Source organism: Hyperolius riggenbachi, chromosome 9, assembly GCF_040937935.1.
Source record: "Hyperolius riggenbachi isolate aHypRig1 chromosome 9, aHypRig1.pri, whole genome shotgun sequence".
Classification (NCBI taxonomy): Eukaryota; Metazoa; Chordata; class Amphibia; order Anura; family Hyperoliidae; genus Hyperolius; species Hyperolius riggenbachi.
The window spans coordinates 246373615-246395588 of NC_090654.1; the positions used below are offsets into that span (position 1 = coordinate 246373615).

At 44.7% G+C, this 21974-nt stretch overlaps 1 protein-coding gene across 3 annotated transcripts in view; it reads left to right on the forward strand.

Annotated features, from left to right (window-relative positions):
- BRF1 (BRF1 RNA polymerase III transcription initiation factor subunit) overlaps positions 1-21974 on the forward strand; it is a 452239-nt gene that overhangs the window by 196702 nt on the left and 233563 nt on the right. Inside the window, exons 1-2 of one of the 3 annotated variants that reach the window (XM_068254253.1) lie at positions 5973-6117; positions 15327-15476. In XM_068254253.1, the coding sequence (XP_068110354.1) occupies positions 6087-6117; positions 15327-15476 (181 nt within the window). In that variant the 5' untranslated portion in view covers positions 5973-6086. Of the gene's footprint in view, positions 1-5972; positions 6161-15326; positions 15477-21974 lie in introns of those variants that run through there. The other 2 variants (XM_068254254.1, XM_068254252.1) reach the window with 2 other exon arrangements.

Here is a 21974-nt window from a genome sequence, read left to right on the forward strand (position 1 = left end):
TGATGCAAATTTTATGTTACTTTTATGTAGCTTGGACACGGTCTTTACGGCCAATGCACACCAAAAAGCGCTAGTGTAATCGCAAGCGCTCAGCGCTTTTTCAAGTGATTTTTCAGAGCGATTCCAGGCATGTGCCTAGCGATTTTCTAATCCTGCCCAGCGATTTTTGGAGCATTTTGGTGTAGCAGTCATTTGAAAATCGCTCTGATCTAGAGTTTTTCAGAGCAATTTTCCACTTTCCTATACTTAACATTGAGGCCGAATCGCCTCAGAAATCAGCAATAATGCTGCAGGACTCGCATTTGGGGAAAAAAAGCTCATCTGGTGTGCTCCATTCCATTCAAATACATTAGCCAAGCGCTTTTCAAAGCGCAAGCGTTTTAAATAAAGAGCTCAGAAGTGCTCTTGGTGTGCGCCAGCCCTTGTCAGCATAATTAAAAAAAGCCACCTGTATCACCTCTTTCTTCCATTTTCCTGCAATAATCCATCAAATACTGAATGGAACACAGCATGAGGTAAAAAATCTTTGTGAATTGACATGAAGTCTGTTTCTACCAGTCTATGGCCAATTTAGGGGGAAATGAAGCAACTTTTCAGTATGTTTTTAAGATGCGTAATGAAGCCAGAGTGACCAGAGAAAACCCACACAAACATGGGGAGTAAAGTGCTGCCAAACAGATCGATGCTTAAAGGAAACCAGAGATGATGAAATAAGCAGCTTTTATACTTACCTGGGGCTTACTCAGCCCCATGCCTATAGTGGGCTCCATCGCCATCCTCCCAGGCCCCCCTGCTGTGTCCCCCGGTATATAGCGCAGTTGCAGCTAAATCGGCCCACGCTCCTGTCGCCGCCCTATTGCGGTGCTGTGCATGCGCAGTGAACCACGACTGCCTGCGACTGAGCTATATACTGGGGGCACAATGGAGGGGCCCAGGAGGACGGCAGTGGAGCCCATGGCCATCATGGGGCTGTGGGAAACACAGGTAAGTATAAATACTGATTATTACGTCATCTCTGGTACTCTTTAAATGCATGATATGTTTTATATATGTCAAGTATTGCCAGAAGCTGAAAGTAGAAGTCTCCACCCCTGACACAGACCACTGGCTGGTTTGTGAAGCGTCAGTAAGATTTCAGATGCCTCCTGACCATTGCAGTGGTTTTTTTCTATTGACCTGTGCAGTTTTCCCTTATATTCCCAGCGAGTGTCAGGATATGTAGTGCCCCTGGGCAGCCAGGATGCCTGATTGGCGGTGGCTGGGATTATAGGAGTAATAAAGAACCTGTGTTTGGCAGACAGTGATAGAGGCTGGCATCCTGTGAGCACAATGCAGTTCAAGGTGCAGCCGGCGTTTGATTTCCTCCGCTCACCCGCGGGCTGCCTGACAAAACAGAGCCACAGCCCTTCCCGGGAAGCCTCTTACAGCCTCCCTGCTTTACAAGCTATATTTGGTTGCTGTGTTCCTGGTGATTGTAACCTCCCAAAGGTCACTTTCACCCCCCCCAAGAATCCTGGAAGACAAGTTCTTTATATAGCGTGAGGCACTGTAACATACACAATCTGTGTGATATCGCTATCTCGTGTTTGCACACTTCAATTCATAAGATTTCAGCCACCTGTAGACAGTTTTATCAGTGCCTGCAAGGTAGTTTTGAGAAAAAAAAGGTCATTTTGCTATATGTTAATGACTGAGGTGTTGTGTGTAGGTCGTTTGTATACTGACTGGAGTAATTTAGTGTATTAAAATAAATAGGGACTAGTTCATTCAGCCCTGAAGCTGACCATACACTAAAGCCCCGTTCACACTGGCGGACTGGAACGGAATGAATCTTAACGAATGCGAATGAATCCAATGATAACCTATGGATCCGTTTAAACAGATCAGTTCTGCACGTTCCGCTGAAAGTATCGCAAGTTTGCTGCTGCACACTAGTGAAGAAATGGAACGTTCTAAGGGGCAAAATCCACTTTGGGGGAGGGGGGAAGCGGGGAAACGTAACGGAAGGAGCAGAATGGCAATGACCACTGTAACGCAACTGTGAACCTTGTCTCTAAGTGGCCATGCATCAGGCGACTTGGCGACCGATTTATTATAATCAAATCGGATGGAAATCTGTACCGCCAAGGACATGGCCGATCGATGATGCAGCCAATTTCAGGCCAAAATGTTTCGATCAGACATGCTGCAAGATGTAGGGCTGACTTGCTCAATCGGATGCATGGCGGTAACTGCGGGCAACATTGGGATGAGCACCGAATGTGACGGAACTCCCAGCGCTGCCCCCCCTAATGTAAAATGTTTCCCCTCAGTGCAGTATATTTTACCTGTCTGTGTCCGTCGCTGGCTCCACCTTCATACACGCAACCCACGTGGTTGCCAACGTAACGTGGGCGCTTGTGTGATGTCTGACTCGCCCACGTATACGCTGGCAGGGGGACAGCACGGGAGGCGGCGGATGCACCATCACAAGGCCGATTCCCAGGAGATTTCATGCTGAGATCAATTGGGAATTGGCCTGAGGTGTATGAGCAGGCAACAAATCTCCCTCTGATCAGATTTGATCAGAGAGAAATCTGTCTCTTGTTTGATCTGCCCATACATCGTCTGATCTATAGGCACCTTTATAGATTATCACCCAATGTTCCAAAATTATCAGTTCATAGTAATTTGGGTTGAAAAAAGACATACGTCCATTGAGTTCAACCAGAACTCGATGGACGTTTTAGAAAGGAATCGATTTAGAAGGAATTTAATCTCACCACACACAGCACATCGATTTTTGATAGATTCCAACAGGGAATCAAATGAAAATTGATCGAACCACAGCATTGCACTGTTAAGTTCAATGCAACGCTATGGCCTATTGATCATCCACTGCTTCTTCCCCACCCCCAATCGTCCTAGATTTCCTTTCCTTTCTTTTGATCAATTTTTGGTCAAAATCAATCGAATTTAATAAATTCCCATCCGATTTAATCAAAGTGATCAAATCTGTGGAAAATTGAATGGGAAAATCAATGTGTGTATGGGCACTTTAATATTTTGGTTTTGATTGGATACCTTTGGGAAGGATCATCTCTACACATAGGGCAGTACACACTAGGTCCGTAGGTTTACTGCCAGACCGTTTTACAGATCAGTTGGCAATGGACCCACAGACAAACCGAATGATATCCCGTGGCAAAGTGCTTATCAGTGCAATTGATAAGCAATGTCACTATGTTTTGGGCTGTCGTATAATTTAATGACTTGTTTTATTTATTTATAAAGTGGCAACATCTTCTGCAGCGCTGTACAGAGTATATATTGTCACTTGTCACTAACTGTCCCTCAGAGGGGCTCACAATCTAGTCCCTACCATAGTCGTATGTATCATGTAGTGAATGTATCATAGTCTAGGGCCAATTCAGGGGAAGCCAATTAACATATCTATATGCTTTTGGGATGTGGGAGGAAACCGGAGGGCCCGGAGGAAACCCACACAGACACAGGCAGAACATACAAACTCCTTGCAGATGTTGCCCTGAATGGCATTCGAACCGGGGACCCAGCGCTGCAAGGCGAGAGCACTAACCACTACGCCGCCGTGCTGTGGCCTCAGTTGTTTGTTGCCTCAGCCTTATAATCCAGCCAGCTCTGTTAAAGAACTCTGCCACTAAATTCTATTGGCAGCTAAGTCGACAATCATTTGTAAACTACTGTAGCAGATTTGTAATTCTTGAAGTAACAATGCGGCAGCTTACTGACAGTTCCAGTGTGCTTTGAAATAGGAATTACTGCCTAAACAAAAGTAGCTTGCAGTTGTGTGCAAAAGATAAAAGTTCACTTTAAAGTCATTCTCTTCTCTTGAAAAAACCTACAGTCCCCTCAGTTCAGATCTGTACATCACAATGGAGTTTTCAATCATAATTCTTGTTGTCTTGGTTGTATCTGCAGAGAACGCTGCATGCACGGTTCAGGTTTTACCGGCAGCACACGGCAATCTTACCGTTGCTCGGGGGAATCAGGGCCTTCATCTGCTTTGTCTTAATATTACCTATCATCTTTGTGCAGCTCTTCAGAGTACTTCAGCATGTATTGGTCATTTTGGGCAGTTGTTCTGAATGATCACTGTACAAACGTGTTGCTCAGCTCCTAACTGTGCTATAGAGAGGAGAGTGATACTGACACAAAGGAACAAGATGCCAGCACCCTGCGGTGGGGCATAAGTCCTCGTTCACATCTGCTGCGCTGAGAAATGTGTGAAAGCGCATGGTAAAAAAAACCGCAGGCACTTCTGCTCGCTCAGGCCTAGTGCACACCAGAGCGGTTCTGCTGTGGTTTGCGATCCGCTTGCGGGTGCGGATCCGCTAGGGTAATGTATTTCAATGGGCTGGTGCACACCCGAGCGGGAGGCGTTTTGCAGAAACGCATACTCCTGGGCTGCTGCAGATTTTGGATTGCGGATGCGTTTCTGCCTCAATGTTAAGTATAGGGAAAACGGCACTTCAGAGCGGTTTTCCAGGCGTTTTTTGTTACAGTAGCTGTTCAGTAACAGCTTTACTGTAACAATACATGAAATCTACTACACCAAAAACGCTTCACAAAACCGCAAAATGCTAGCTGAAACGCTACAGAAAAATAAGAAAAAGCGTTTCAAAATCTGCTAGCATTTTGCGGATCTGCTAGCGATTTTTGGTGTGCACCAGGCCAAAATGCGTGTTTCTGTGCGTTTCGCTGCGCTTCTTTAAAGCACGTTTTGCTTATTGTAGCAGTTGTCAATAAAGCTTTGTTTTTATATTCTGTATTTTTTTCCAGATTAGGGGCAAAAAACGCATGCGCTTGTACACGCTTCCATGCACTAAAAAAGCGCACCCATTCACTTGCTTTGATGAGCGCTTTACAGCTCAACGCACAGAAATGCATGCAACACTACATATTTGTAACGCAGCTCAGCGCAGCGCATAGATGTGAACCAGGCACATTTAATTACATGGGAAAATCAATACCTTGCTGAACGCACAGGGCAATGCGTTGTGGAAAGCGCACAGAAACGTCCCTGATGTGAACGAGGCCTAAGAATAGTGATCAGGCATGATTTTCCTGCTTGTCCAATTGTTATCAAGCTGTCATCTGTATACCTGTACACACTTGGCTAAGGCCTGCGAAACTATCGCAGCTATTGTTTTAGGCAACCTAAGTTGCAAGTGCACATTGGCCTTGATTATAAAGCTAGTGAACGCCTAATGTAAACAACAACTGGAAACTCATTTCTACACCAAGATAATAAAAAATCAGCAATGGATGTTGATCAGAGCCTCGTTTTTAACCTACTAGCAGCTTCAAAGGAATCATTTTGTTTGAGAGAGTGCACTGCTTTTGACGTCAACGGACAGAAGTCTTTGTGCTGTAAATTGGAATGCTTTGATGTCTCTCTGCTAGCAGAGCATATAACTGAGAGCAGAAGAATTTGCGAATTAGTAGCAAGAATATGTAACAAATAAGAAATTAAAAAAAAGCGTTTAAAATAAACTGGCCTGGAACACTTGCAAGCCTCTAAATGTATTGGCTGCTAAAGGGTTAAATGAATATTAACCATACGGCAGTCAACAATTAATAAATTATGGCTTTTAATGGAAACCTGATGTGAAAAAGTGGCCTAAATGGATACTTACCTTCGCAAAGGGAAGTCTCTGGATAATACAGAATGTTCCTCTGTCCCCATCGACTCCACCGATCCAGCACCTTAAACCCACAAACCTCTAAGACAAGGCCGCACTGCGCAGGATGCCTCGTGCCTGCTTGTTGCTGCGAATGTGCAAGGCATCCTGCGCAGTGTGGTAGTGCTCGTTCCCAGACAGGAGTGTGATGGCAAACTTCCATTGGGCTGCAAAAAAGGGGTGTGTGCTCAAACCAGTGTCACCTGATTTATATACTGGTTGCCTCATGTCTGTTGACTATTAACTACCTCACTGCTTTTTCCTGCAGGAGTTGGCCCATGCAAAATACTTTGCATCTCAACAGTTGGTACAAAAATCATCCAACTCCGACTCCAAGTACCTAAAATAGCTTCAACTTCAACTCCAAATCTGACTTATCAGTTTATGAAACCTCCGACTCCAACTTTGACTCCAGGTACCCAAAATAGCTTCAACTTCGACTCCAAATCCGACTCCAGGTACCCAAAATAGCTTTGACTTCTCGACTCCGACTTCTTAGTGTGATACCTACCAGAGCTGTGGATTTGGTACAAAAATCATCCGACTCCTCAGTTTATGAAACCTCCAACTCCGACTGCTCATTCTAACTCCGGCTCCACAGCCCTGGCGCTGTTTTTAGGCCTCCTCATGCCCTCAGGAAATGAGGGGCAGTGCAGATACCCCCACAAAGCACTCCCAGTGCCCGGTAGCGCCGCAGCTGCCCCCTGGGGAAGGGGGGGGGAAGAAAACAAATGCAGACAGCACACACCCCCTGGACATAGCCAAGTCCCAAGGAGGACCATACATGTTGCTCCCTCCCCCTCCCCCCCCCCCAAAGGACCAATACCAGTGGGTCCCGGTGTCCAGCAGTGGTCTGGAGATTTTGGAATCTTCTGGAGGATGGAAGTATGGGATTTTTTTTCACTTTCATTTTTTTTTCATTGCCTCCAGCCTTGTAATGTTTTTTTTTCACTTTTTTTCTGGATCCACGGGGATATATGTGGGTTCAGGACTGTGAACTTTTTTCTTTTTTTGCTTCTAGTTGAACTTGATGCATGTCTTTATTTTTTTTAAATCTTTACTACGAGATTATGTCACTCTGTAAATTTGTCGGCGTGGCTGCATGGTAGTCACCAGCTGAAGAGTGCAGAGATTGTATCTTACTTTGCCATATTGGAATAAAAAGATGCCCACGTTCGGCGGACACCAGCATGTGCCCGAATCATGAACCCTTTGCTAAATTCAGACCATTCCTCAAGTGCAGAGTGGCTCCACATGCCTGTCTCATTTTAGACACATGGTTTCACTTGTCCTCTCTGCTGGTTTTAGGGTGAGCTGTAAATAGCGGTTGTTTGGTTAGCTTTTCCTCCTTTATGGCCTGTCTCAGAGGTCATGGAAGGGCGGGGTCTTCTGAGCACTCCTGGTTTTACCGGGAACTTCCATTCTGTAGAACGTACTATACACCTCTCTGTACGTCTGTGTTGGTGCGCACGTACTGTCTGTGATAAAATGCTGTGAAATGAAAATCCTGTCATAACTGCCCCGCGGGCTGGTTCATTCGTTTTACTATGTTTATGGGACAGAGTAATTTACAGTTGAGAAATAATGCAGACGGCTCATCTTCAGATAGCCCGCTAGTTATAAAAAGATTAAGTGGGGATCTGCCAAACATTCGCAAATGGGACTTAATTTATGATTGAATGTTTGTGTCTGGTGATGAATTCTCTGAATTTTACACATAGAGATAACTGTGTGAAAAATTAAACCTTAAAGGACAACTGAAGTGAAAGGGATTTGGAGGCTTTCATATGTATTTCCTTTTAATCCATGCACATTGCCTTGCTGTCCTGCTGACCCTCCGCCTCTAATACTTTTAGCCATAGACCCTGAACAAGAATGCAGCAGTGTTTCTGACTGAACGTTGACTGGATTTATTGCATGCTTGTTTCAGGTGTGTGATTCAAACACTACTGATGTATTAAAGGATACCTTAGTGCAGGACAAAATTTAACAGGGGGAGCAGGCATGTGTGGAAGGCTTTCCTCATGCCCACCGCTCCCCTGTTCTCCTCCGTCCCCCTCCATTTGGCTCTAATGCTTTCCTGAAGCTACTTCCGGGGCAGGAGGGTTCGTGAACCGTGCGCAGTCGCTGCCCGGCGACAAGCATCCTTGATCTTGCGTCTGTGGCCAGGAGCACTCTGCTCATGTGCACTACGTCACAGTTACATAGTGCGCATGTGCAGGACGCTCCTGGCCACAGACGCGTGATCAAGGATGCGCGCTGCTGGGCAGCGCTTGCGCACTGTTCACCAACCCTCCTGCTCCGGAAATAGCTGCGGGGGGACCATTACAACCTAACAGAGGGGGATGGAGGAGAAGGGAGAGCAGTGGGCATGAGGATAGCCTTCTACACATGCCTGCCACCTGTTTTTAATTATCTCCTGCACCAAGATAGCCTTACAGCCAAGTAGCTGGTCTTGATTAAAAGCAAATAAATATGACAACCTCCATATTACTCTCGCTTCAGTTGTCTGATACATATTGATGTCTGAACATAATTAATACAATTGCTTAGTTTTTTTTTGTTTTTTTTACAATATCTAGTTATAAACTATTTAGTCAATGTTTGCCCATTACAAAAAACTTTTCTCACTCAGATTTACAGTCTGAAATGTATCAGTGGTGGTGACCTCTTTAGTTCTGCCAGGTGATCTGTACGGAATGTTCGTTACTGAGAGCTCTATGCACAGAGGGAGATATTGCTTGCTTGGCAGTGTGAAAACCACTGTTATTTCCCACAATGCAATGAGGTTCACAGACAGGAAACTGTCAGAACCATGGTCATGACATCACACTGTGGGAGGGGTTTCACCACAATATCAGCCATACAGACATCCAAGATGATCTATTCGAGAAAAGGTAAAGATTTCTCATGGGAAAGCGGGTATCAGCTACTGATTGGGATGAAGTTTAAAGAGTAACTGTCAGGCTACAAAAGCTAATTTAAACCTCTATTCTCCTGTGTTAAACAGTTTAGAAGGAAGCCAAAAAGGCATTACTGAAGATAAAAATCTCTCTTACATTTGATGTGTGCTGAACAGCAAAGCTGTTATTCCCAAGCTCTTAAGAAGACGCAAGCCGCATACCATACTGCAAAGCATTCTGGGGCCCTCCCCTCGGCTGCTAAGGAGAAGTTACAGGATCAAGTTTCAGCAGCTTGTAACTCAGTCCAGCGCACAGCACTGATAAATCTCCAGGCAGAGTACACTGCAGGAGTCCGCTATTGTTCCTAGCCACATGGCTAATTAATATTCACTGCACACTAGTGTTATTCAGTACAAGCTTTTCTGTGATCAGGAAGCAGGGAGGACATGACGACACATTTGGCTTCATAGGAGACAGACAAACATGGAACCTGCCATGAGCTGTCAGGAGCATCATTCTCTGCATATACTATATAAAAATTCTGTGAAATCCAAACGTGGACAGTGAAATGCATATGTAATGTAAGTACAGCCTATATTTAGCTACTGATATATGTGTTTATTTTCTCTGAGACCCTATACCTAACAGCTCCTCTTTAATCTTGGTTTGAAGTTCCTCTTTAATGCCCCTTGTCTCTCCATCCTAACATGTCTGCTAAGCTATAACTGTTATCCATGAGGTGTTCATACATGGAATAATATTTTTGGAAGATTAGTTCACTTTGATCAGATCTGCCCGTGGTCTGCAGACTCCGTCACGCCTGATTTGATAAACGCCTCATGGATTTTGCTGTGAATGGAAAACGGATGGGGATCAACAGTGAAATAGCTTTGATCTCCATTGAGTGATCCAAAGCTAGCGAGGACAATGGTTCATTCAATTACTGCTCAGTTGTCTGCTAAGAGCTGTTAAGATTGGTGGAAAGAGGTAAATTGGTCACCCTAGCCTGTTAGCAATTGGTGGAGGGATCAGTGATTTCACAGATTGGGTCAATATATACCTGCATATGGTTAAAGGCTCTTATGCGGGGCATACACGGCGTCGAGGGAGGTTTGATGGCTCGATTGATAATATTCAACGTGTCCGATCACCATGGGGATAGATTCTGCGCTCGATACCCGTGGGCGGACAATAGCGGCGAATCGAGCGGAAGATAAGAAGCGCCGGCAGGGACTGGCGGGAATCAATTCGGGGGGCGGACGAGCGGTGATGCGGCGGGAGTCGATCCGGCAACTAATCGGCCGCCGGATTGACCCTTGAATGCCCAGCATTATGCTGGGAGTACACCATACAATTTTCTGTTAGATTTACCTGCCAGATAGATAAAGTTCAACATGTTGGAAATTTATCTATCTTACCATCTATTAGCCCAGCAATTAGACATTGTTCTATTCAGCAGGAGATAACCAGAAGACAATGCACCAGAGATAATGACCATTCTCTACAGAAAATAATCTAATTATGCATTCTAACAGAAAATGTAACAGAAAAATCTAATGCTGGATACACACGGTGCGTTCTCGCACTCGATTTCCCACTCTATTCTCGTTGATTCATTTATTTCCAACATGTCCGATTTGCATTTCGATGGATCGTTAGGTCGATTTGGCATACTTTACATGCGAATCGACCTAACGATCCATCGAAATGCAAATCGGACATGTTGGAAATAAACAAATCGACGGGAATCGAGCGGGAAATCTAGTGCAGGAACGCACCGTGTGTATCCAGCACAACAGAAGAATCTAACAGAAAATTGTATGGTGTATTCCCAGCATTACACTCACTTGCCTAAAGTCGCTTAAGCGACAGATAATGACCGCCTCAGCCAATAATCAGGTGTGTGTACAGCGGCCCCTAGCCCGCAAGTATTCCCCAGTGATGCCACCCACATTGTTTACACCGCTCCCCCGCCCGCCACATGACATCACAATGGTGCTGCTCCGTTGACCCTCCGTCTCATACTTAGGGCAGCCATACACTGGTCGATTGCCACCAGATCTATCTGATGGTCGAATCTGCTGCAAGTCTATAAGTGTATGGCTGTCACAAGAGCCCTAGTGGTCGGAACGCGAAATGCCTTCCTAACGGTGCCAGCGCACGGATCGTGCGACCTCTGGTCGCAGTCAATGCGTAGGAACCGTTGGGAATTGGCCGCAGACAAACCAGAAGGGAGCCTGTGCGGTACGGTAATTACAACTTAAACACGATTTCAGCATATAACTGCCACCACCACTGGTATGGGCCAGTGGACCCGACTGACTGACTAGTCCTGCGAATAAAAAACGGTTAAACACACTCTATTCTGTCTAGATATCAACAATAGTAGTAGCGTCTCTCCAGAGACCTGAGATCAGTTTCTGTGTATGGCTGAAAAGCAGGGTAGCGGAACAGTGAATGACTTTGATAAAGACTTTTATTTACGGCAATATAAATAATTAATATATACAGAGAATTATTAAAATCAACAATTATTGAGACATATGAGATAACACAGTAGGAAAATAAAGAAAGGGAGAAAAAATACTTAGTTTCTGGAAAGATGTCCTTTAGTGGGAAGAATCAAAGTTCCTTGGTAAAGTCCTTTGTTTCAGCTCAATTTAAAATCCAAGCAAAAAGGAAAATGTCCTTTGTTTCAGTTCAGACAAGATGGCCGCTAACCACATGGTCCCCTGGCTGGCAGTGTGCTCTCGTGAAGGTGGAATTTGGAGGACTGAGGGCCCGCCTGCCGGCCATGTGAAGCTGGTTTGGGGGTGTGGCAATGCCGACCCCCTCTGAATTACCACCCAATGACAGTTCATTCCCTCTGAGAGATTTTAGGGCTAAACGTATAAAGTGCTGTAACTCATGAACGATACATGTCATATTTAGGGGGATAGCAGATTCATACTTGTCGGAAAATACCGATTAATATGACATCAGACATGGCTAGGGCAGCGGGTCAGGTTCCTGAGAAGATTCATACTGCAATAACTGGACGGGCTATGGCGATGAATTTCCTATCAGCACGTTGGGCAGACTTTAACGAATAAGACTATATGAATTTTATAGCTGTGCGATATACGGTCTCCATTTAATAGGTAAAAAACCCTATCCCACAGGTTTTCATATCTGCCTGGTCGGTGCCGCTCTGGCTGCTTTGTCATGGCCCCCTGGAGAGCCAGTTTCCTTTCTCTTTTCATGGGGCCATCTGGCTGTGAGGGAAAGGAGCTAGTCTCTGCTGGGAATCTGGCCACGTGCGACATTCCTGAGGGGTGAGGCATTCCTGAGGGGTGAGGGGAATGCTTTGCTCACAGGGGAACAGATCTCTGGATTAAAAAAAACACAAAAGTGTCGTTTTCTGATCGCTTGCACGACTGCACAGATCCGACAGGGAGCGATCAGGAAATCGACTGTGAATTCTCTAGATTCACCTGCGTTTCTCACTGCTGTTCCGTGACAATGGCCTAAATTCACTAAGCTTATCTCTTGTCTTTAATAACTCTTCTAGAGTAGTTACCATGGTGATAAGGCATGTAGTATTCAAGAAACATTCTACCTCAGGCAAACCTAAAGTTAACTCTTCTGTCTTTAAGTTAACTCTTTAATCCTTAAAAGAGTTAGACAGGCTGTTTATTAACTGCATGTGAAAATAACTACAGAGGAGGTAACTTAACTACAGAGGAGGTAAATTAAGGAATGAGGAGGTAAATTAACTACAGAAGAGGTAACGTAAGGAATGAAGAGATAAGATAACTCTCACTGTGTGAAGGTAAGTTTTCTCTTGCCTTATTATCTCCAGCATGATCTTAGTGAATTGAGGCCATTGGCCACCTTTAGAAAATGATAGAAAATCACAGAAAAAAACAGCAGATGTATTGCAGGGCGTGCAGCAGTTTTTGTTGTACTAGGAAGGCACCTGAATCTGGGAAAAAGGATAAAGCTATGTACACACACACACCAGATTTATGATGCTGGTTAGAGTGTGTGTACGATTCTTCCCAGAACTACCTTTCTGGGTGATATTTTCTGGATAGTGTGTAGTTCTACTATATGTGATGTCATTGGACTGAGCCTTCAACAGGAAGAACACTTCAGGGCTTGTACATCTGAACCAATGTTTACACTGACTAATAGACAATTGTTTCCTCTGTCAGACATCCTAGGAAATACAGATTGGTCCTACGCACATGCCAACCTGTACATGTGTAGCCAACTGATAGATTTACGTTTTTATTATGTTCTTCTATAGCAGTGACATCTCCTGCAGCAATTTACAGAGTATATAGTCTTGCTACCAACTGCCCCTCAGGACTGGTCTACACTCAGTGGCACAGTGGCGGCTGCTAATCAGTGGCTGTTACTGCTGCTGGCACAGTGGCGGTTGCTAATTGGTGGTTGATCCTGCTGTTGGCAGAGTGGCGGCTGCTAATCTGTGATTGTTACTGCTGCTGGAACAGTGGTGGCTGCTAATCGGTGCCTATTACTGCTGCTGGCACAGTGGTGGCTGCTAATCGGTGCCTATTACTGCTGCTGGCACAGTGGCAGCTGCTAATAAGTGGCTGTTACTGCTGCTGGCACAGTGGCGGCTGCTAATCTGTGGCTGTTACTGCTGCTGGCACAGTGGCGGCTGCTAATCTGTGGCTGTTACTGCTGCTGGCACAGTGGCGGCTGCTAATCATTGGCTGTTACTGCTGCTGGAACAGTGGTGGCTGCTAATCGGTGCCTATTACTGCTGCTGGCACAGTGGCAGCTGCTAATCAGTGCCTATTACTGCTGCTGGCACAGTAGCAGCTGCTAATCATTGGCTGTTACTGCTGCTGGCACAGTGGCGGCTGCTAATCAGTGGCTTTTACTGCTGCGGCACCGCAGCTATGGCCAGTGGGCCACATGAATGAACAACTATAGAGACCTGCCGGGGCCACCAGTAATGCTCGACGGGCCACATTTGGCACCAAAGCAAAAATCCTGGGAACACCACCAGCAAGCTCCGCTCTCCCCTCCAGAAAGATCCAGCAGTTAAATGACTACTGGAATGAGAAGTATATGGAGGCTGCCATATTTATTTCTGTTTAAAGAGGAGCTGACAGCCATACTATCTCAGACCCCCCCCCCAACACACACACACATATATAAGTAGATAAATACTTGCTCTACTTACATAACACGTGTATTGCACTGTCCACATTTTGATTTTAGTGATTTTTATACAGTAAAAAAAGAGAGAATACTTCTTAGCACTTCCCATTTTAAGTGTGGCCATTTTGAAGCCAATTTTCATGTAATTTCCTCCCTTACTCTCCACTGCCTGAAGGCCCTCAAAACTGATCTTTTCACTCTGGCCTACGCCCCCTCACTGGAGCTCTAAACCCACAGCTGAACTCTGGTCCCTACCTTTCGTGTCCTTACCTCTCCCTCTAGATTGTAAGCCTTCGGCAGGGTCCTCCTCCTTGTGTCTCCTACTTGTTGATGCACCTCCATTACCATACACCCATCCTATGAATCTGAGGAAACTCGACTGGCCATGCTCGTATCCAGAGATTGACTAAGCATTACCTTGTACTCCTACTGTGCGGCGTGATCCGATTTGCATGCATTTCTTTGTCTTATTGCTGTATGTCACCCCTAAATATTTTCTGTATCCTTAACTAATGTCCAGCGCTGCGTAATATGTTGATGCGTTATAAATGCAATAAATAAATAATTATTGTTAATGTGTGGAAGGGATAATGTCAGTTGGATAAAATACAAATAAATAGGCTTACCTCTAAAAGAAGGGGGTAGCCCAAATAATAACATTTTTAATAGAAACCAGACACCTGAATGATAATGCGTTTCACAGTTTGCAGTCCGCTTCCTCAGATCAAATAACAAAAGGGTCTCAATACTAGCAACTTGTAATAGCTTGCTAGCATAATATTGACCCTGTTTAACTCTCTAGTAAGGCCACATCTGGAATATGGAATTCAGTTCTGGGCACCACATTACAGGAAAGATATTGCAGTTTTAGAGCAGGTGCAGAGACGAGCAACAAAATTGATACGTGGGATGGAAGGTCTCACTTACCAAGAAAGGTTAGATAAACTGGGTTTATTTAGTCTAGAGAAAAAACGCCAATATAATAGCTTGGCGGATGAGCTTTTTGTCACTAGGCCTTCTCAAAGGACTAGAGGACATGATCTGCGCATGGAGGAAAAACGGTTTAGCCATTTATTTAGGAAAGGGATCTTTACAGTAAGAGTGATTAAGATGTGGAATGCATTGCCACAGGAAGTAGTTATGGCAAACTCTATACCTGCATTTAAAGGGGGCTTAGATGCTTTCCTTGCGTTGAAAGACATCCATGGCTACAATTACTAGGTAATGCCTAATGATGTTGATTCAGGGATTTTATCTGATTGCCATCTGGAGTCGGGAAGGAATTTTTTTCCCTTTTGGGGCTAATTGGACCATGCCTTGTAAGGGTTTTTTGCCTTCCTCTGGATCAACAGGGATATGTGAGGGAGTAGGTTGGTGTTGTACTTTGTTCTCTGGTTTAACTCGATGGACGTATGTCTTTTTTCAACCCAAATAACTATGTAACTATGGAATCAGGAAGTGCCTATCTTTTTATATCTTTTTGTTGTCGTAGCTAAGCAGTGTTCATCCAGGTATATCTCACACTTGTTGCTTTCTCTTGCAGACCCTTGCCTGTACATTCCACGCTTTGCACACATGCTGGAGTTTGGTGATAAAAATCATGAAGTCTCCATGACGGCACTGAGACTGGTCCAGAGGATGAAGAGGGATTGGATGCACACCGGACGGAGGCCATCTGGACTCTGTGGTGCTGGTAAGTATAGGAGAGCTGCTTCCAAAGTTGGCCTTACACTATGCAAATGACGCTTTGCAGCACGCGGTTATAACGGCTGTCACAGCGGATCTTTAAGATCCCGTATGACTCACAAAGTATCGCAATTGCTTGGCTTCCTGTTTGCATCCGACGTGTTGGGCTGGTTCACACTTGAGCACTTTTCAGCACTTTGCTGATCGCCGGCTGCATGCAGCGCTTTGGGGGCAATTGCGCTATGATTATCGTTCTGTTGAAATAGAATCAAAATGCAAATCACGAATGCAAATTCATGATTTGCGCTTTTAGGGTGAACAAGTTGTGACATCGCAGGTACCCACCCACAGGAAGTTGGGTCAGGGAACACTCCTGGTCGTGGGACGTCGTTGGGATCTCTCTTCCTTTGTCGTCAGGTGAGTATTTAGCTTTACAGTCTGACCAAAAACCAACATTGCGGTTCACTCTTTCAACCATAGTTACGATCGTAATTACAATTGTAAAAACTTAAATCTATTTTAATTTTTGATCCATTTTATATTTTTGTTTTATTGAATGTCTAATTGGGCCAAACATTTGTACAGTGTATGGCTAACTTTAGTTATAGAACTGTGCAAATAACTTAATTGGTAATGCAAAAAAAAAAAAAAAATAATAATAACATTGAAAATAGTTAATGGAAAAGTCATTAAATTGAACTTTAGGGGATACAGTGAATCAACAGAAGAGATTTAACACATTAAAATACATTTTATTTTAACTTATTTCTTTTTAACCACTCTGCGACCTCCTAACGCAGGATGGCGGCCGCAGAGCGGCTCTCTGGTTCCTAAGTCGCGCCGTATGGCGTCAACTCGCGAGAGGCCAGATTTGCAGGGAACGAGCGTTCCCTGCAGTAAACGTGGGGCTGCCGCAATCAGCCTGCCAGCCAGCGATCGGAGCTGGCAAGCTGTTTTTAACATAAATTAGGTAAATATATATGTACTAGTAGACCTAAGCCCGTTTTAAAACGGGATCTTGGTCTGTGTTGAAACCCCGCCCTCCTCCCCTCCCCTTCCTTCCCTCTCATCCTCCCCCGTGACCGCCACGCAGTCACCGCACATGCGCGCGCCCCTTCTGGCCACGTCCTCCCTCAGCTCTCCTCAGTCTCTGCGTCCCGCCCAGCACATGCGCAGTAGCGCAAAACACGGGACACGCACACACACACACACAGGAAGTGCAGGGATGGGACGCAGAGACAAAGGGGTTTTATTATAGAGGATATAGCGCTGCGATCATGCGCAGCACTGCAGGTAAACAGGCTTGTCATTTAACTGTCCCTCTGATAGGCTCACAATCTAATCCCTATCATAGGCATATGCCTATGTATGTATAGTGTCATGTTTGTTAGTAGTCTCGGGCTAAAATAGGGTTGTTGTTTTGTTTTGTTTTGTTTTTTTTTAAATTATTTTTAATAAAAAACAAACCGAAATATTGCAGCAGCAATCAGAGACCACCAAATAAAGCTTAATTAGTGAGAAGAAAAAAGGTAAAATATATTTGGGTGCTAAGTTGTATGACCGAGCAATAAACGGTTAAAGTTGTGAAGTTCTGAATTGTAAAAAATGGCCTGGTCACTAGGGGGTATACACCTCTGGTACTCAAGTTGTTAAAACAAAGGCCTTTAATGCTGGGATACCCGCGGGCGGACAATAGCGGCGAATTGATTGGAAGATAAGAAGTGCCGGCGGGGACGAGCGGGAATCGATCCGGGCGCACGCGCAGACGAGCGGGGACGCGGCGCAAGTCAATCCAGCGGCTAATCGGCCGCCGGATCGACCCGTGTATGCCCAGCATAACATGCTAAGTGCAACGAGACAGACCTCAATCTCATACAGTGATGCAGTATGTAACCTGAAAAAGAGACCCAATGGGTGATATAATAGTATAAACACTGCCTGAATTCCATGAAGGGTTTACAGTAGCTGGATGCCCCACAGCTGTGCCACCAAGTGGGTGCAGACTCACAAATACAATAACAATATGTCATACAATATGACCATAACTCATCACAAATTCAGTGTTTCGTGACCAAGGTACACTTCTTTAGGAGCCAATCTTTAACCAGTAGTGAAAGTGAGCTTGAATAGCAACATATTATACCCAGTAATAAAAACACACGATTGGTTCACACGATGGCCAGGGGCCTCGGACCTCTCTCACTGGCCGGGGCCCCAAGGCCAACATGCGATACCTGGAGGGGAGTGCAGGGGGGCCTGGACCTCTCACACCCAGGCTCTGGACCTCTCACATCCAGAAAACCCACCAACACTGCCTCCATACTGAATGCTAAATTCAACACACACAAGCAATAGAACACAGCAGTACATGCATCCAGCTACATTTAAGTGGACGAGCACCTGCTGACAACTTAAATGTAGCTGGATGCATGTACTGCTGTGTTCTATTGCTTGTGTGTGTTGAATATACCCAGTAATAGGCTGGAAACAAAACCTTGAGAAACTAAATTCCGGCTAATACATCATTTTGCCATAAGCATAAAAATAGTTACACATCAGAACAAAAATATTAGTCGGCCAGGAACGCGAGTTAAGATACGTGGATCAGCCCAAAGAAGCAGTCAAGGTTCTCGGATTATAATAGGACTCCCGTAAGGAAGAAAGGGAAATGGATAACAGTTTTCCTATCTAGGATTAATCAGTTCCATCATCAGAGTATGATGATCAATATAAGGCCTAATTGTGAAACCTACATTGCCGGAGTTCCGGAGTACCGCCATTCTTCTGGGGAGTTATGGCACTTTTTATATTACCATTTACACAAAAGCAGCAATTTGCTTAAAAGACAACCGAGGTGACATGTGACATGATGAGATAAACGTGTATGTACAGTGCCTAGCACACAAATAACTAGGCTGTGTTCCTTTTTCTTTCTCTGCCTGAAAGTTAAACATCAGGATGCAAGTGACCATTTCTGACCGGGTCAGACTTATAGCATAACCCTCACTGATAAGTAATTACAGCCATAAAACACTTTCCTGTCAGTCAATGGCTTCTGAAAACAGGAAATAGATCAAAAGGGTCAGTAATTCATAGATTTGAGATCTGGCACACTTCAATGAAGGCGTCATTAAGCAGAGACAACGAAACAGTAAAAACTAGATTTAAATATAAAATAAAACTCTGGTATATCTAAAAAAAAAAGTCATCAGGAGGAGGATAGATACAAATGTTTTCTCATCAGTTTATTTTCACCTCGTATGATCTTTAAGTTTAAAGGACAACTGTGAATAAACATATTTTTATAAAATGTGTTTGTGTGACTAATAAATATTACATGAAGTCCAAATATATATTTTTTAAATTTACCCAGATCTATTGCATTAGAACTCTTGTTGCTAATGACAGACTGTTTCATATATTTACAGTACTGTATTACACAGGGCAGTGTAACTGACTCTCATTTGTCATGGCTCTTGTACGTTTAGCAGCGATTTTAATGCTGTGAGGCTCCTGACAACCCTATCACTGTATATCACATAACTAACCCCCCTCCCCATGGCTAGTCATTGCTGCTTACGCAAACATGTTCACAGGAACCATGCTGGGATCTGCACTGCATCACTGAGCTGTGTGATCTCTGTGGGAGATTACTGGTTTTGGGGAGGAAGATGCGCTTATTCACAAATCCATAATGAATATGCCTATATAAGGAACACACATGCGTTTATGAGCTAATCTTATGAAAGCTTATGTGGAATTATTACAACTTTACCACATATCTAATATTTAACCTGCAGTCAAGGAACACAAGGTGACAGGCTATGTCCTCTGTCCAAAGCACCTTTGATAAAGCACCTGTAAGGAGACAGGCAATACCCCAGGAGTAGCCGCAGGGAGAGAGGCAATACAGCAGGAGTAGCTGCAGGGAGAAAGGCAATACAGCAGGAGTAGCTGCAGGGAGAGAGACAATACCCCAGGAGTAGCCGCAGGGAGAGAGGCAATACAGCAGGAGTAGCTGCAGGGAGAGAGACAATACCCCAGGAGTAGCTGCAGGGAGAGAGGCAATACAGCAGGAGTAGCCGCAGGGAGAGAGGCAATACAGCAGGAGTAGCTGCAGGGAGAGAGGCAATACAGCAGGAGTAGCTGCTGGGAGAGAGACAATACCCCAGGAGTAGCTGCAGGGAGAGAGGCAATACAGCAGGAGTAGCTGCAGGGTGAGAGACAATACCCCAGGAGTAGCTGCAGGGAGAGGCAATACAGCAGGAGTAGCTGCAGGGAGAGAGACAATACCCCAGGAGTAGCTGCAGGGAGAGAGGCAATACCTCAGGAGTAGCTGCAGGGTGAGAGACAATACCCCAGGAGCAGCTGCAGGGAGAGAGGCAATACAGCAGGAGTAGCTGCAGGTAGAGAGACAATACACCAGGAGTAGATGCAGGGGGAGAGGCAATACAGCAGGAGTAGCTGCAGGGGGAGAGGCAATGCAGCAGGAGTAGCTGCAGGGGGAGAGGCAATACAGCAGGAGTAGCTGCAGGGGGAGAGGCAATACAGCAGGAGTAGCTGCAGGGGGAGAGGCAATACCGCAGGAGTAGCTGCAGAGAGAGAGGCAATACCGCTGGAGCAGCTGCGAGGAGAGAGGCAATAACGCAGGAGCAGCTGCAGAGAGAGAGGCAACACCGCAGGAGCAGCTGCGAGGAGAGGGGCAATACCGCAGGAGCAGCTGCAGAGAGAGAGGCAATACCGCAGGAGTAGCTGCAGAGAGAGAGGCAATACCGCAGGAGCAGCTGCGAGGAGAGAGGCAATACTGCAGGAGCAGCTGCAGAGAGAGAGGCAATACCGCAGGAGTAGCTGCAGAGAGAGAGGCAATACCGCAGGAGTAGCTGCAGAGAGAGAGGCAATACCGCTGGAGCAGCTGCAGAGAGAGTAATACTGCAGGAGCAGCTGCGAGGAGAGAGGTAATACCGCAAGAGCAGCTGCAAGGAGAGAGGCAATACCGCAGGGCGGGTGGGGTGTTTATGATGCTGAAACCAGAAACATTAATAAGTGGGTATCGTGAATAATTTACTGCATTCCACTATATGACACTACAGTGCCTCTTTTATTGTGAAATGTACATATTGGAAACCAGCAGTCAGGTATGCTTTAGCTGGAACAGTATTTTAATAACAGCAGAGGTAGTTTTATCGACTGTTAGTTCTCAGCATTTGAGCCTGCCTGGGAAAGTCATCATGCTGGCCCATCAAGGCTGTCCAGCATCTTCCTGTCCTGACCATCTCTCCTGTCATTTCATCTCAAGATCATGTCACTTCCTCAGATGGCAAGCTTATTAAACTTTCTATTATGGGGGATGACCTTTCTGACTTGACCTATTCAGCACAGATTACAGCTGTGCAGAGGCCATTCGGCTAGAACCATTCACTAGGAAATATCACCATCATAAACAGTGTTTGCAAATGAACAGTCGTTTTTAGCCAGTTATAATTACTGCGCTAATATGAAATGCATCATTGGGTCCTGTGTGTTTTCTGTAAATGTATTTTTCCTGCGTAGTCTAATGGCGGCGACCGAAAAACATTAGAAGCTGAGATGATTATAGATGGCGCATTGTTTATGATCCATGGACCCCTTCTGCTGTTATTGTGAAATGGGACTAGCCGTTTTCCCAGAATCCTTTGCTCTTGACTATAGCTCTTTCATTCTATAGAGGCTGCGTTTTCATGAGGGTTTGAAAGGCGCCTAATGGGCCTTATTCCTCCTAATATGTCATTATTCAACAGGGCTTTGTGCACACCGAAAGCCATTTACCCTGTGCAAAATATCTGCCAGTGTGGATAATGATTATTTAAGTACTGCCGCCTATTCTGCAGCTTAGAGTAGCCATAAGATAAATGCCTGTACTCTACTGTACAATATAAGCACTGCTACATATAAGTTGGGATGTCTGGTTCATTTTAGCCAAAAAAAAAACGTTTGGGGGGATTTTTCAGTGGAAGCATTTTTTGCTTTGAATGTGTTCTTCATGTTACTATTACCTTTACATATTTATACAAGTTTGTTGATACTTTTTTGCTTTTCACATGGTGCCAATACTTTTTTTAGGGCTGCCACTACTCTCTGGAATTCCATTCCTTGTCCCATTAGGCTTGCTTCTGTTTTGTTGTGTTTTTTGTGTGTGTGTGTGTGTGTTTTTTTTATATAAACAAAAGCATTATACAAAAAAAAAATCAAAGTTCAATAATGCAGTGTACATACATATACAGTATTTGTGAGCACTTGGCAGCATTCTGTCAATACACTACATATTACTTGCTGCTGCGTTTAACCAATTCACTACCCTGGTCATTTTCACATTTCAGCTTAGCACTGATTATTTTTGCAAGAACTTTATCAATAAATATCAGAACTAAATGATTTATATATTGTCTTTTTTTCAGGACAAAGAAGGCTTTTTTTGTGACTGATGTTTGTTATTAGTACTTACCTTATTTTCTATGTATATTAAAGG